General features: G+C 35.2%; 1 protein-coding gene across 1 annotated transcript in view; it reads right to left on the bottom strand.

Moving 5' to 3' along the window:
* Window positions 1–14,233, bottom strand: part of RARS2 (arginyl-tRNA synthetase 2, mitochondrial) — a 60,719-nt gene that overhangs the window by 16,910 nt on the left and 29,576 nt on the right. Inside the window, exons 6-8 of the mRNA XM_032339090.1 lie at window positions 12,634–12,689; window positions 10,255–10,338; window positions 7,603–7,679 (exon numbers count right to left, since the gene is read on the bottom strand). Of these exons, the coding sequence (XP_032194981.1) occupies window positions 7,603–7,679; window positions 10,255–10,338; window positions 12,634–12,689 (217 nt within the window). The remainder of the gene's footprint in view (window positions 1–7,602; window positions 7,680–10,254; window positions 10,339–12,633; window positions 12,690–14,233) is intronic.

The following is a 14,233-nucleotide window of genomic DNA, read 5'->3' as shown; positions in this document are numbered from 1 at the left end:
ATAGGAAATTAATTTCCATGTGCTCCCATGAAATAAGTCCAGAATAAGAACAGAAGATGATTTTGGCAAGGTGTGGAAAAACAGTCACTGTAAGACAGTGAACTGCAAAACTCTTGACTTTTGAATGACCTATCTACCTAGTGACATCGGTTCAACAGTTCAGCCTACAGGAACAAAGGCATACATAGGTCTCTATGATTTGTGGTTCAAAATCTCTCTCACACACCCACCCACCCACCACACACCTATGTTCATACACCATTTAAAAGCAAACATATATAAAATATCCTTATTTTCAGAAATGGCTTTTTCTCTTTTAAATCTAGGACTCTACACTCATAGCCAACATTTAAAAATCGAATATGCATGTGAACTACTGATAAGAGTATTTTTAGAAAAAAACTTTACCAGAGTCTCTTCCCTTTCTTAAAACTTAAAATAGAAATCATTAAAACAAAATAAACAAAACCAAACCCTTACTTATACTTGAGGAATCTTGGCATTTCAGCAATTTGCAGTTATAAACCAAACATTACTGAAAATCAACTGACACTATCAAACAGAACAATAGAAGAGCCTTAATTAGCACTTAACAAGCTGCCTGTAAATGCACAATATAAAACTGTAATTATTAACATTCATCACCATTTTAGAAAGAAAATGCATTTTCCTTCACAAGATAAATTTAATACTACATATTTCTGAAATTACAGACAGTTTTAAATTTAGTTACCACAAGCTTTTCAGGCTTAGAATGTATGCATTAAAAAAAATGTATGTATTTTCATGATAGCTTCCTTTTGAGGCTAGGTCTAGACACAAAAGGAATAAAAAGGAAATTTCAAATTTGGATCTAATAATAAGAATGTGGCTTAGGCAAAATGTTCTTGAGGATGGAAATAATTTTTTAGTTACCAGAATGCAAAAATGAGTTCTATTTCCTTTACAGAATTAACTGTTCAAGACTAAAGGAATATTACACTTTTCACTATTTCTAGATGCTGGTATTCCCAAAAAGCACATGACATTTTATTTCTAATTTAACTGATTAAGATAACTACAGTCAGCTCTCGAGAAAATCTGTCCATATGTAAAGATGTAAGTGCAAAAAATAAAATAGTATATAATATCCTTTAATCTCTTAAATTTGATTCCAGAATACCATTATCAACACAGTTTATTCCTTGGTACAGGGCTCTAACCCTAACCCTGATTATTTTTGTTTAAAACAAAGAATAACTGCTAAGAATGGTTAGCATTAATTAGACTCTAAACAGGTCTAAAGACACTGTTAACTGTGTATTTGTCCTCTACCTTAAAATGCATTTAATTTCTATCTCATTTTTTAGGAAAAAAAAAATTCATGATTATAATTAAACAAGCTCATTGTTAGTTTAATGCTGCTGCTTGATGAGAAATTTCTTATAGAACTGTGTTAAAATATTAAAGAAATTCAAACAAATAATAGTTATAATTTAAAAGATCAATATATCAGTTAATAATAAAATCAAAACTTGCTGGATTTAAAAAAATAACTTGAAGTGATTATCAAGTTTCTCCTTGTATGTCATTAGTATGTCTCCTTAGTATGTCATTACCAGTATATAATTAGCATTTTACTACCTATTCATCTTCTTTCAATATTTGGAATGTCCTATTTTTATTCTTTGTTTGTATTAATATCCATGATATCTTATCCCTTTATTCAAGGGTGATAACGATTAACTTCTTGTGTTTATTAGGTAATAGTACACAGTATTACACATTTCTCATGCTGAAAAAAAAAAGGTTTTTGCACATTTCAACGAGGTGTGATAATTTCTGAGCTATTAACATGTACTCTGGCCTTGTTCAGTATTCCCATCCTTGTTCTAACACTCTCAGAGGACAAAGGACACTGTAGTAACCCTTAGAAGGGTAGGGTTTAGGGATAAAGGCTAGTAGCTTTGGGGAAGATGGTCAAGAGCAATGGTAGAGCAGAAATGCTGCCAGGAAAGAGGAAAGGAGAATTGCCTAGATTGACGAGGGGATGGGGAAACATCCCCAGGGGAAGGAAAAAAAAAAAAAAAGCTGTTGCCCTCTGAGGGAAATGGTTTGAAGTACCCCCACACAGGGAGGCTGATCTCTAGGCCTATGGAACTGGGCCACAGCTAGGATCTCCCAGGTGAAGCTGGTCATATAAGCAGAGCTGTGTGTCTCCAGGTCATTAGATAGCCTTGGATACTGGGTATATCAGTCAAGACTACTGTGGACTGAAGACAAGGAAAGGCTCCATGCCCATCCTGAGATGCACATTAGAGTCTGGGGAACTCTATGATTTGGGAGATGAGAAACACTCAACAAAGACTTAAGCTGACTCTTAAAACCACTGTCAAAGTGTGGCTGGGTTCAAATTTAATTAGGCTTATAATTTAGGAGCTATTTCTTTCATGTGTTATAATGAGTAAAATACACACCAAGGGTAACAGTCCCTTTCTCTGAAGAAAAGTAACGTGACCTGACCAATAAAGAACTCTTGAATTCAAGTCTATAAAAGTTTCTAACTACATAAATAATCCCCTATTTCTAGAATTGATTTAGTCTTGAATTACTTTCTTAAGTTTGAGAAACTTTTTTTTTTTTGAGAATCTAAAGCTAGGTAAAATATGGTGTCTTGACGGACAGATACTATTCCACATTTAAATAATTATATCACTCATGAATTTGGGGTTTTGATCTTGCCCTATTTTCTACTCACTTTTTTTTTGCTACTGATATGTAAGGGAAACTCAGGGTCAAACCTCTGATATACTGCTACCTAGTAATATATTAATATATTATCCTCTGAATTTCTATTTTTTTAAATTAAATGCCCATCACTGTAATTATCTCAAATCATTTTAAAAAGGAAAAGGGTAAAATAATAAATACTTCCAGGGTCATTATGAACTTAAGAGAAAATTTATACTATTGTGTTAATATATCAGGTTACCTTTATGAATGCCAGGGATAGGATACAGTGCTAATGCATACTTACTGGCATAATATTTTCTCTATGAGAGGCTGCTCATATTTCAGAGTCATTTCTATGGTTATCAAAATCCATTATTAATAAGCAACATGCAATGAGTCAAGTCCTAAAAACTTCTATAGAAAAAAAAAAAAAGACTGGATTATACCTTCTTAAAACAGTGTTAGATGTTACCAAGGTCCATTCAGGTATGTTTCTATTTTTTTTGAGAGAGAGAGACAGACAGGCAGAGGGAGAATCTCCCCCCCCCCCCAAAGATTTTATTTATTTATTTGACAGGAGAGAAATCACAAGTAGGCAGAGGCAGGCAGAGAGAGTGGAAAGCAGAGTCCCCGCTAAGCAGAGAGCCTGATGCCAGGCTTGATCTCAGAACCATGAGATCATGACCTGAGCTGAAAGCAGAGGCTTAACCCACGGAGACACCCAAGTACCCCCAGAGTGAGAATTTTAAGCAGGCGCTTGATATGGAGTTAGATCTCACAACTCTGAGATTACGATCTGAGCCAAAATCAAGAGTCAGATGCTTAACCAACTCAGCCACTCTGGTGCCCAGAGGTCCATTTAAGTAGTTTAAACCTAGAAGAAACCTAGAGAAATTATTCTGAAAAGTTATCATTAGAACGGGTAAAAAAGTAAATGATGACATTCAAATACTCAGGATTTGGATTTAACACTTGTTAACTTGTTAACAAAGAAATTACTTTTTGAAAGTGGAAAGGCTTTTTGATACATGTTCCAAAGCTTTTATGGTTTTTGACCAATACTGTGAATTCTGAAGAGTAAATATATTACTTATTTAACTTATTAGCTAATTCAGGGAGGATAAAGTATTCTAAAACCACTTTCTCCATTTCATGACTACAAATCTAAATAAAAGGTTTTACATGTTGATCAACAGAAGTCCCAAGTCCACACACAATACAGCCAGACAACATGGTGAAAAAAATGACTGGTACACAGAAAAACTGTAATGAAGCAAAGCAAAAAATGGAATTCAGTAGAGAAATGATTATAGGTGTTAAATATTTTCATCATAGAAAGGAAATACTAAAATTATTCTGTAATTTCTATATACAAAAACTGAGAAACTGAACCGGGTGGATACTGATCATGGTGCCACTCAGAGGGAGGCAGGCCACAAACTGCCAGTGGATGGCCAAGGCCAAATTCAAAACAGATACTCCGGAAGGTTGAAACTGTGACAAGTAAACTATCAATTGTGCTCCTGGTACAGCAATTTGAGGATGGGAAAAAGGGAAATGTTATTTAAGTTATTACAACCAATGGAAATGAAGGGCCGCAAAGGCATATAATGCCAGTGGAGGGCATGGCAATGCAGTGAGTACTTGGGAGCCAGACCGCCTGTGCTAGAATCCTGGGTCGAGCCCTTGGGTTCTTCATCAGTACACTATGTAATGAAGTCAGGTTCTGAGGAATGGTAACTACTGTATCCTACAATAGTTAGTTCTTCCCTAGAGCTACACAATAGGTTTTATATTATACAACTTAATGATTACAGCTGGAGTTCAGAACTGTGATGCCATCAGCTTTGGTTTTCTTTGTTAACATTCCTTTGGCTATTTGGGATCTTTTCTGGTTCCATACAAATTTTAGGATTATTTGTTCCAGTTCTGTGAAAAAAGTTGATGGTGTTTTGAGAGGGATTCCACTGAATATGTACATTGCTCTAGGTAGCACAGACATTTTCACAATATTTGTTCTTCCAATCCATGAACATTGAACGTTTTTCCATTTCTTTGTGTCTTCCTCAATTTCTTTCATGAGTGTTCTATGATTTTCTGAGTACAAATCCTTTGCCTCTTTGGTTAGGTTTATTCCTAGGTATCTAATGGTTTTGGGTGCAAATATAAATGGGATTGACTCCTTAATTTCTCTTTCTTCTGTCTTGTTGTTGGTGTATAGAAATGCACTGATTTCTGCACACTGATTTTATATCCTGCCACTTTACTGAATTCCTGTATGAATTCTAGCAATTTTTAAGTGGAATCTTTTGGGTTTTCCACATAAAATATCACATCAGTGGCAAAGAGTGGGAGTTCAACATCTTTACCGATTTGGATGCTTTTCTTTCTTTTGATGTCTGACCACTGAGACTAGGACTTCCAGTACTATGTTGAACAGCTGTAGTGAGAGTGGACATCCCTGCCATGTTCCTGAACTTAGGGGAAAAACTCTCTGTTTTTCCCCATCTAGAATGATATTCATTGTGGGTTTTTCATAAATGGCTTTTATGATATTGAGGCATGTACTCTCTTTCCCTATACTGTGAAGAGTTTAAATAGAAGATAAAGGGACAAAAAGATCCATAAGATCAAATTCACTCAAAATTTAACCTCAAAGCATAATCTATGGGGCTGGCAATAAAATATGAGGAAAATATGGTCCTTCCTCTCAAAAAGCTTACAACTAATTACAATTTCACACGGAAAAACCAGGGATCCAACCAAGGTACAGGTTTTCTTTTAGGAACAGGCTAAAATAATTTATTAATATATGCCTCAAGCTCAAAAAAAAAAAAAAATCCTCATTTATGCTACATGTTTTTGTTGAAGGTAATCTGCAATGACAATTACAGTTTTAAAATGAAAACTGGGTCTGCAAAAATTAGTACAAAGATAAAATAACCTGGTGGCTGCCACTTTAGGCTCTGCATCTTTTTTCCGTCCTCCAAAGGAAGGAGGAAGAGAGCTAGTTAGCACCTAATGGATTTCTCTTTTATTACAAACAGCAAGGTGGTTGTATTAGACTTGTTCTCTTTTGTTTATAAATGTTGCTTCCCTATGAAGCTTCTAGGCAAAAGAAGACTTAATGAAAGCAATGCCACTGTTCCTCGAGGTTTCAGTTATTCACAGAAGTGCCTCTGCCCTCGTTCCTTCCTCATGTGCATCCGTCAATTAACAACCTCTATATAGAGGTGCAATCTCCCGCTTTTTATGAGTCTCCAAGCCCTGGAGATCTGTAGTACACTGAATACAAAGAAACACACATTTAAGTTTCTATGGAGTGAAAACAGACTTTACTAAAATATTTAAAATATTATGAGCAACAATGACTTACTATTTTCAGGATTAAATAAAACCTCTGAGGTAGGGTGGGAGAAAGAGGAAAATAGGAACTCTCAAATTTTAGAGTACTCAAATGTACTCTAAATTCTTTAAAATGTTCTCCTAATGACATATGATCGCTGAGCGAGTATTTGTATCTTCTGTGGCATCAGTGTCTATGTTGGCTCAGAGCTGAAGAATGGCTCATTAAGCTTGTGGTAAAAAAAATACTTGCCATTTCCAAGTTTTGAAAAATAATACAATAAAAATTCCAGACACGAAGGTGGCATGCTTTACTTATGAACAACCGTAAAGAATTATTAATTTTAAAACTCTTGCTTATCAATAAAACTCAATGGAAAAGAGAAAAAAAATCTTTTTGATTACTTTTCTAAATCAAAATGTAGACACTTATAGTGCAGTGCAGGCCTGGACTCAGGAGGAAATTATAAACCCTTAAAGGTCTTTAAGCATTACAATGTGATTTTTGTTAAATTTAACTACAAAGCCACAGGAGAAAAATCACTTATCAAAAAGGAAAATGATGGGGGTGCCTGGGTGGCTCAGTGGGTTTTAAGTCTCTGCTTTCGGCTCAGGTCATGATCCCAGGGTCCTGCGATCGAGCCCCGCATCGGGTTCTCTGCTTGGCAAGGAGCCTGCTTACCCCACCCCTCTCTGCCTGCCTCTCTGCCTACTTGTGATGTCTGTCAAATAAATAAATAAAATCTTAAAAAAAAAAAATAAGGAAAATGATGAAGCATTCTTGGTAGCACTGGCTAGAGAAGCAAAGCATTATTTTGCTAAGTGCTCTTCCTCACACACAGGAATGAGAGCTTTAGTCGATTCCCGTACAGCACCAACACAGCTAATGTTGTACTAGTGTTTCTTTTGTGAGGCCCAGAAGCAACAGAGATAACAACTAGGACGATGAAAAGGAAACACATCCCTGGAGATTAACTGGACAGAAAGACCTTTACTAATGAACTTCAGGAAAAACTGAGCACAGAGAATCAAAGTACCCAAGGACTAAATGAGGCAGAAAAGGAAGGAGTTCACACTGGGCAAAAGTCAGGAGGAGCCCACAGATAGAAATGAAAAAAAGCACACACAAATTCAGAGAAACTTCTGTACCTTCCAACCACAGCAGATCAAGAGGAAAAAGTATATACTCATGTTTTTCAATTCTAAATGAATTATAGTTATTGCCATGAAGGCAGCTACAATTACATAGCAATGATGAAAAAATTAAAGAAATCTGTGTTGAAGCTATTGTCTTACGTGTTTATTCTAAGACAACTCTATATCTAGAGAAATACTGTCCCAAATCAACTAAAACAGAAATAAAAGACAAACACTTGGATATGAAAAGGAAAAGAACTCCCTACTAAACTAAAAACATTTTCAATTGTTTCGGTTCCCTGTTTTAAGGAAGGTTTTTTAAAACCTCTGGGATTAAAAATTAATCTGCATAGTACTCTGAAAAAAATAAGTTAAGACATTTTCCACTATTCTTTCTTGCCAACTTACTTCAAAGAGATGCTGTAAAGGATTGGACTGAAGTTTTTCTTCATAGCCAAACAGCTGGAAGCCAGTTCCCAGAAGACCTACCACAAAATCCATAAATGAAAACATTATAAAATGGCACAGCAGAGAACAGACATGGCAGGGAACAGGTTCAGTTGTATCAAAAGATCAAGCTCTCATAATTATATGTCCTGAGAGTGCTGCAAACATATGCTATCATCTTCAGCTACCCCATAAACTCGTGTAAGTTAAATTCAATGTACCGAACCACAAATTCACTATATTGAATAGATCACTGCAATTAACTTCACAGACACCAACAGATTATGAAGTCATAAAAGGTAGGGTCTAGGACTAACTTGTCTTTGTACTAACAGTGCCTAACACTTCCCTAGCAGACATAATAAAACAGCTCTCCTAGGGAAGGACATCATGATTCTAGAAACTGGATGTTTAAAATTTCTGAAAACAAGTTGACAGGAAGTGATTTCAGAACTTTCTTACTAAACTTGAAGGTGTTAAAATAAAACAAAGGTAGAAATTGTGTTGGTGTTCTAATATTAGTTCTTAAACCAATGACTGAAGGAAAATAATAAAAGATAAAACTCAAAACATACCTGATTACCTCTCCCATTCAAGGTGGCCAATCAACAAAATTCTTTTTTATCTGGCCATGTATTTGTCTCTTATCTGTCAATGTTTTTTTTTTTTTTTTTTTGGTCTCTGATGGTAAGTTCAGCATTCTGGGTTAGTGTTAATTTGAACCTTAATTTTTTTTTAAATAATAATTGAGGTAACAGACAATGAGTACTTATACTCTTAAGATATTCTTGCTAAAAGATGACCACGATTTCAGTTTGAAAGGATATATGCAGCCTGGGGTCAAGAGCAATAAAAGGTTGTTCAATTATTTTAAAAACCAATCTGTTTCTACAACTCTATGGAAGAAAAGTGTACCAGCCCTATTCACTTTAAGCAGAAACAAATGTGATTATGATTCAGGGTCTTGGGAGCAGAATGTGGAAAGATGCCCAGAGTATCTAAAAAATGGAAATAGGAAAAGTAAAGGCCAATCTCCATTTAACATTCAACCTAATATATTTTCAAAAACTAATTTTGTGCTTAGAAACTATCTGCCAACTTTCAATATGAGATAGCTGAAACAGCCCAAATTAAAACTCTTCAACAATGATGGTTATAATGGAAATGGTGACAGATCATTAACCATAGCAGTCCTTTAGAGAAACACTGCAATAATAAAATCCTGAAGCTAAAATTAAAGAATACTAAAATCACCATATTTGCTAATGCCTGTGAAATGCATAAATCGGTTAAACTAATGTAAAGTGGATACCATCTATTAAATCTGACTGTTGAGCCTTGAGCCTAAACCTCTGACTACCAGCTGTTGTGAACTGCAGGTGGGTCTTTAAAATGCAGGGCATGTTTTCTGATTTCCCCACAATGAATACTAATGGCACTGATAACTGGTTTAAGTTCTACACTTTTTAGAGTCTAAAAGAGATTTTTATTAACTGAAATGAAAGAGAAGATCATGATAAATCCGTCTTTTGGAAACTTTGATTTCATTTCACTAGATAGGATAGAACATAACAGTATCAGTGAACTTTAGAACTGGCAGTGCATGCTGCACTTTATAGAAGCTTTAAAATATTATCTAGCCTTTCTTTTGGATTAGTACTATAAAATACTTCCCACAACAGATTCATTGATCACTCTTAGTTCTTCTTATGTGCCATGCACTTTGGACACACAAATAATGAAGACACAGTCCATGCCTTCAAGGAATATATCAGCTAGCAGGGGAGAGAAGCACACAAATGAAGAACAGACTACATACAAGCATATCGGAGTACAGCTGGCTACTAGGAACGTCGTGATGTGAGATGGAGGCAAGGGTCTATCTGTGTGACACAAGGGCTGGATCTTAAAACACACACAGTAGTTGCCAAAGGTTTTTAAAAGCTTGCATTTCACAAGCTACTACTACCAGTACTTTACTACCTTAGCAACTTCATTTTATCTTGCCCTTCCTTGATTACTGGTATATTATGAGCAAGGAATGGTTCTGAGTAAACTCACGACATTACAGATAATTTACAGCATTTAGCTGTTTGGGTCTTACTCCTTTCTGACCTCCTGCCACTGTACAATTTTAGAAGGAGCCAAAGTATTCCACTTTCTTTTTCCTCTATGCCACAGCGTCTAACAGATAACCCTCCATGTATGATGGCCCAGGGAGGCTGGACTTCACTTGTTCTAAAAATGGCAGGGCTGTAATTGAGAAGGGTATATATAGCTAGACTTCCTGCTTTCCTAGTACATTCACTTTTGCATTTGACAAATGTAAGCTACTTTTCTTTATTAAAACCACAAAAGCCTGTATTTTTCAGGTATTTCTCTGAATGTGTGAAGTTTCCTCTCTCAAACTTACCTGTGTAGTGAGAATTACTCTAACAAACAGAAAACAAGCTTTATGCAAAAGAGCCATAAAAAAAAAAAAAGGTAGGAGGCACTACTTTATCTACTTTATCCACTGGATTCTGCCTATACTCTGTCAGGATCAAGTAACATAATATTAAAAGAAATTAAACTTAACAGTGAAATGAAAGATCAAATCTCAGACTTACTTACCAAACTGCATGCCCCAATCCCCAAGGTAATTTATTCTGGTTACTTGATGTCCTAATGCTTCTTCGAGATTTGCTATAAAATTTCCTAGTAATCAACAAAATACAGTTTCTCATTCTTGTTATCCATTTTGGCATAAGAACCATGTGCTTCTCTATTATCAAAGCATAACACAGAAATTTTTTTTTGACAAAATTTGCCAACTCAATTTTTTTTTTACTAAAATATTCATTATGGCGTTTTCATCTACATTAGGAAAGGGAGTAGAGAATTATTTTGGGGGCAGTTAGTTATTCCAAAGAATCTCACAATTTTCACAAGAACAGTATTTTCAGCAACATCCATGGGAGTTGGGAATACAAGTTAGAATAACAATTTCAAAGACAGAAAAGAACAGAATCTCAGTAATTAACAAGAAATAATTTGGCTAAGCCTTAAAGAGCCTGAGCCATACTGTGTCTTTTCTTGATAGCTCACTCTTCCTTCTTTGAATCACTTAAGTCTATCTCCTCATGCCTGCTCCTAAGAGTACCAGGGAGTTCGAGAACTTCATCTTCTTATACTGCTGACACTGGTTTGACATTCAGCATCCCCTCCACTCTCCTACTGTGCCCTTATGTTTGGGCATTCAGATACACTGTGCATGAGACTTAGAAGGCAGAAATGAAGTGAAAGGGGAGCTACTTCTATTTTTTCCTGATAAGCTAGCTGTGGAGTGTGGAGGTTTTTTTGTTTTGTTTTGTTTTGTTTTTTTGGTGGCATCACTAATAGAGAGCACAGTATCTTGTCATATGACTTCCACGGGAACTGAAAGGGTATGGGGCTGCCTCTTTTGCTAATATGACTTCTAGAAGGCCTGACAGGTCTAATGGCAGCTTCCTGTGACTGTGGTAGCATGGTTGTCACTGGAAGGGACTACAGAAAAGGCAGAAGCTCCCTTCATGGCCAAGCTCTATGGTATGATTTTGGGAGTCATTTAGGTTACTTAATCCAAAACTTCTTCAGCACTTCCAACAACTTTGCAAACTATTCAGCATCCTGTAATAAATACGTGCCTGCTTTTCCAACAGTGGATTTAGTTTTCTCCAAATAATCCTTCACCAATATGCATATCTGACTTAAATTACAACAGCTACTTTTCCAGCTTCCCTACTTTTAGACTTTCCCAGTCTACATACGTAGTTCCAACAGCAACCTTCTTCAGCTGCTACTCAATACTATATTCCTATTTTTAATTAGTTTTTAAATTAGCAACTTATTATCCTGCAAACCAACCAAATAACACAAACCTAGGCTTTTGGAATGATTTTGGAAAATTTACTTTTGGCATATGAGTTTCCACAGACCACAGTTAACAGGTGTAACAAATATGACTGTTATGAAATTAACTGAACTAATACATGAAAACTTCAGACATGGTAAATGAATTCCCAGTATTATCTCTTACTGGTCCAAAATTTTCCTTAACAACTTTCAAACAAATTTACTATGCTCTGTCCATCATTTACTTTTGGCCTGAGTAGGTAGCTTTTCATATATAGTATGTTTTTTATATTCTTTTTAAAATCAAGTCCTGTCATTTTCTCTCTTAAAATGCCCCACAAGATCTTTCCAACAATGACAGGTGACTCCAGTTCATTAATGATCTATGCCACAAAGTAAGGGCTGCTTCAACTCTTAAAAGTATTCAAATGACAGGTTAAATGGCTCTCCCTCAAGTATGTAATAGATTTGCATACCAGAAGATACACTAGATGAGAAACTTCAAAGTCTCTTTCAATTCTTTGAAACTGCAGTTTCAAATTGGGCTACTGCATCACATCATGTTTTAAATAAATGAAAATCTTAGTATATACAGCTACACTGAAGCATTACAACTATGAAGTACAATAGCAATCTTTCTTAGAACAGTCTTATTTCAATTTCCACTCTTGAATGCTCCAGTTAGTACTCAAATGATTGAGACTGAGCTTCTTTTTTAATGGAGATATAATTAATATATAACACCATTTCTTTTTTTAAAACAAAGTCTATGAACCAAAAACCTGGGGGGATTATTATCATCCCCATGTAACTATTTTCATTTTGCATCTTTCTTCTTTATATGATCTTCTTTATATGCATACATATTTTTAAAAAGTTAAAATTATTAACAAACCTAACAGTTAAAATCAGTTTGAGTTAATCTTTTGGTTTTGAAACAATTTTTTTTTTTACTTCTAAACCAATTTTTCCCATTTTATGTAATATTTAATTAGCATCAAGCTCATATAAATTTGAACTTTGTTTTTTGTCTTACTGTTATTAGAGCATTAAACCATTACAATGCATTATAAAATACTGCCCCAAAGTCGTGTTTCGTATGAAACTAATGACACTTACCTATGATGGTAGAACGCAAATGTCCAACATGAAATTTTTTGGCAACGTTGGGTGAACTGCAAATAATTCCAAAAGTTATATTTCTGTTCTAAGAACAAGAGTTCTAAAATCAACTAGGTCATGCCTCCACAGTTTAATACAATTGGGGATTAAGGCCTTTGGTAATTTAGGGCAAAGATAAGTGAAAAATTAGAAATTTAGAGCAATGATAAATTAGAACTCAGAAAGAATCATCCTTAGTGAAACTGATCCTGTCACTCATGAGGTACCATACACAGAGAATGGCACACTTAGGAAGCAGATACATTTAAGGACTGATAAAAAGGATGAAGAAATTCAGAGATATTTTTCTGACACAAAAACAATGCAGATTATTAGGAATTAAACTTTGTGTACTAGATGTAAACCCTTTATCCTCTAAAAAATTACTGACCCCAAAGAAATTTTGTTTACATTGGGTATTATCTATCAAAAGTTGTACTCGATAATTTGACAACAGCAAATGTTTCTAGAGCACTCACTACCTGACAGGCACAGTTGCATGCACTTTACATACATTAACCCATTTAATACTCATAAGAGTTGCAAGCTAAGGTGCCCTCATCTCTTACTTTACAGATGAGGGGACTAAAGCAACATGGAAAAAGGATAATGAAGCAAATGTGGCAATATCTTGACGACTGTTGAATCTGGGTGAAAAGGATATGGGACTTAATTATACTGTTGTGTTCTGTATATGTCTGAAAGTTTCACACAGGTTTCTCAATATTAGAAAATAATAAGTTAACTTGAACACAGCTGGATAAAAGTGTTAAAATGAGAACTTAATTTTGATCTATTTCTAAAGATTTATATAAAGGATATTATAATTTAAATACTTGATGCTATATTAATATGTGCAATTATGAAATTATGACACTACAAGAATGCTCATTTAATCATTACTGAGGAAGAAAGCAAATGTCCTTCTATAGGTTAAAAAACAAGGAATCTTCCACTTCCCACCAAGACAGAATAATAAGAATGGGAATTACCCTTCTGCCTCAAACAACCAGAAAACCAGAAAAATACATGAAACACTAGTTTTATAAACTGGATGGTGAAGGACTGTGATCCCTGACAGAATGAGAACAAACAAGTTTACCCCTAGCAAATTAAATAGCAAATCTGTGAGCTACAGCAGAGAAATCTACAGCATGGAATGTATTAGAAAAGAAGAAAGGTTTCAAACCAGTAAGTAACCTAAGGTTCTCCTTTAAGAAACTAGAAAAGGAGGACCAAAGTAAGCAGAATAAAGTCGATTTTATTTTTTAATTTAAATTATTCATGGCAACAGATGTTTTTATTTAAATTCAATCAGCCAACAAATAGTACATCATTAGTCTCAGATGTAGTGTTCAACAATTTATCAGCTGTGTGTAACACCCAGTGCTCATTATTTCACATACCCTCTTTAATGCCCATCACCCAATTACCCCATCCTCTCCATCTACTTCCCCTCCAGCAACCCTCAGTTTGTTCCCTAGTTAAGAGTCCCTTATGGTTTTTCTCTCCCCGATAACTTCCTGTTCAGTTTTCTCCTCTCTTCCCCTATGATCCT

Source organism: Mustela erminea, chromosome 4, assembly GCF_009829155.1.
Source record: "Mustela erminea isolate mMusErm1 chromosome 4, mMusErm1.Pri, whole genome shotgun sequence".
Taxonomy (NCBI): domain Eukaryota; kingdom Metazoa; phylum Chordata; class Mammalia; order Carnivora; family Mustelidae; genus Mustela; species Mustela erminea.
Note: the sequence above shows the minus strand (reverse complement) of the source record. Positions and strands in the feature narration are given on the sequence as shown.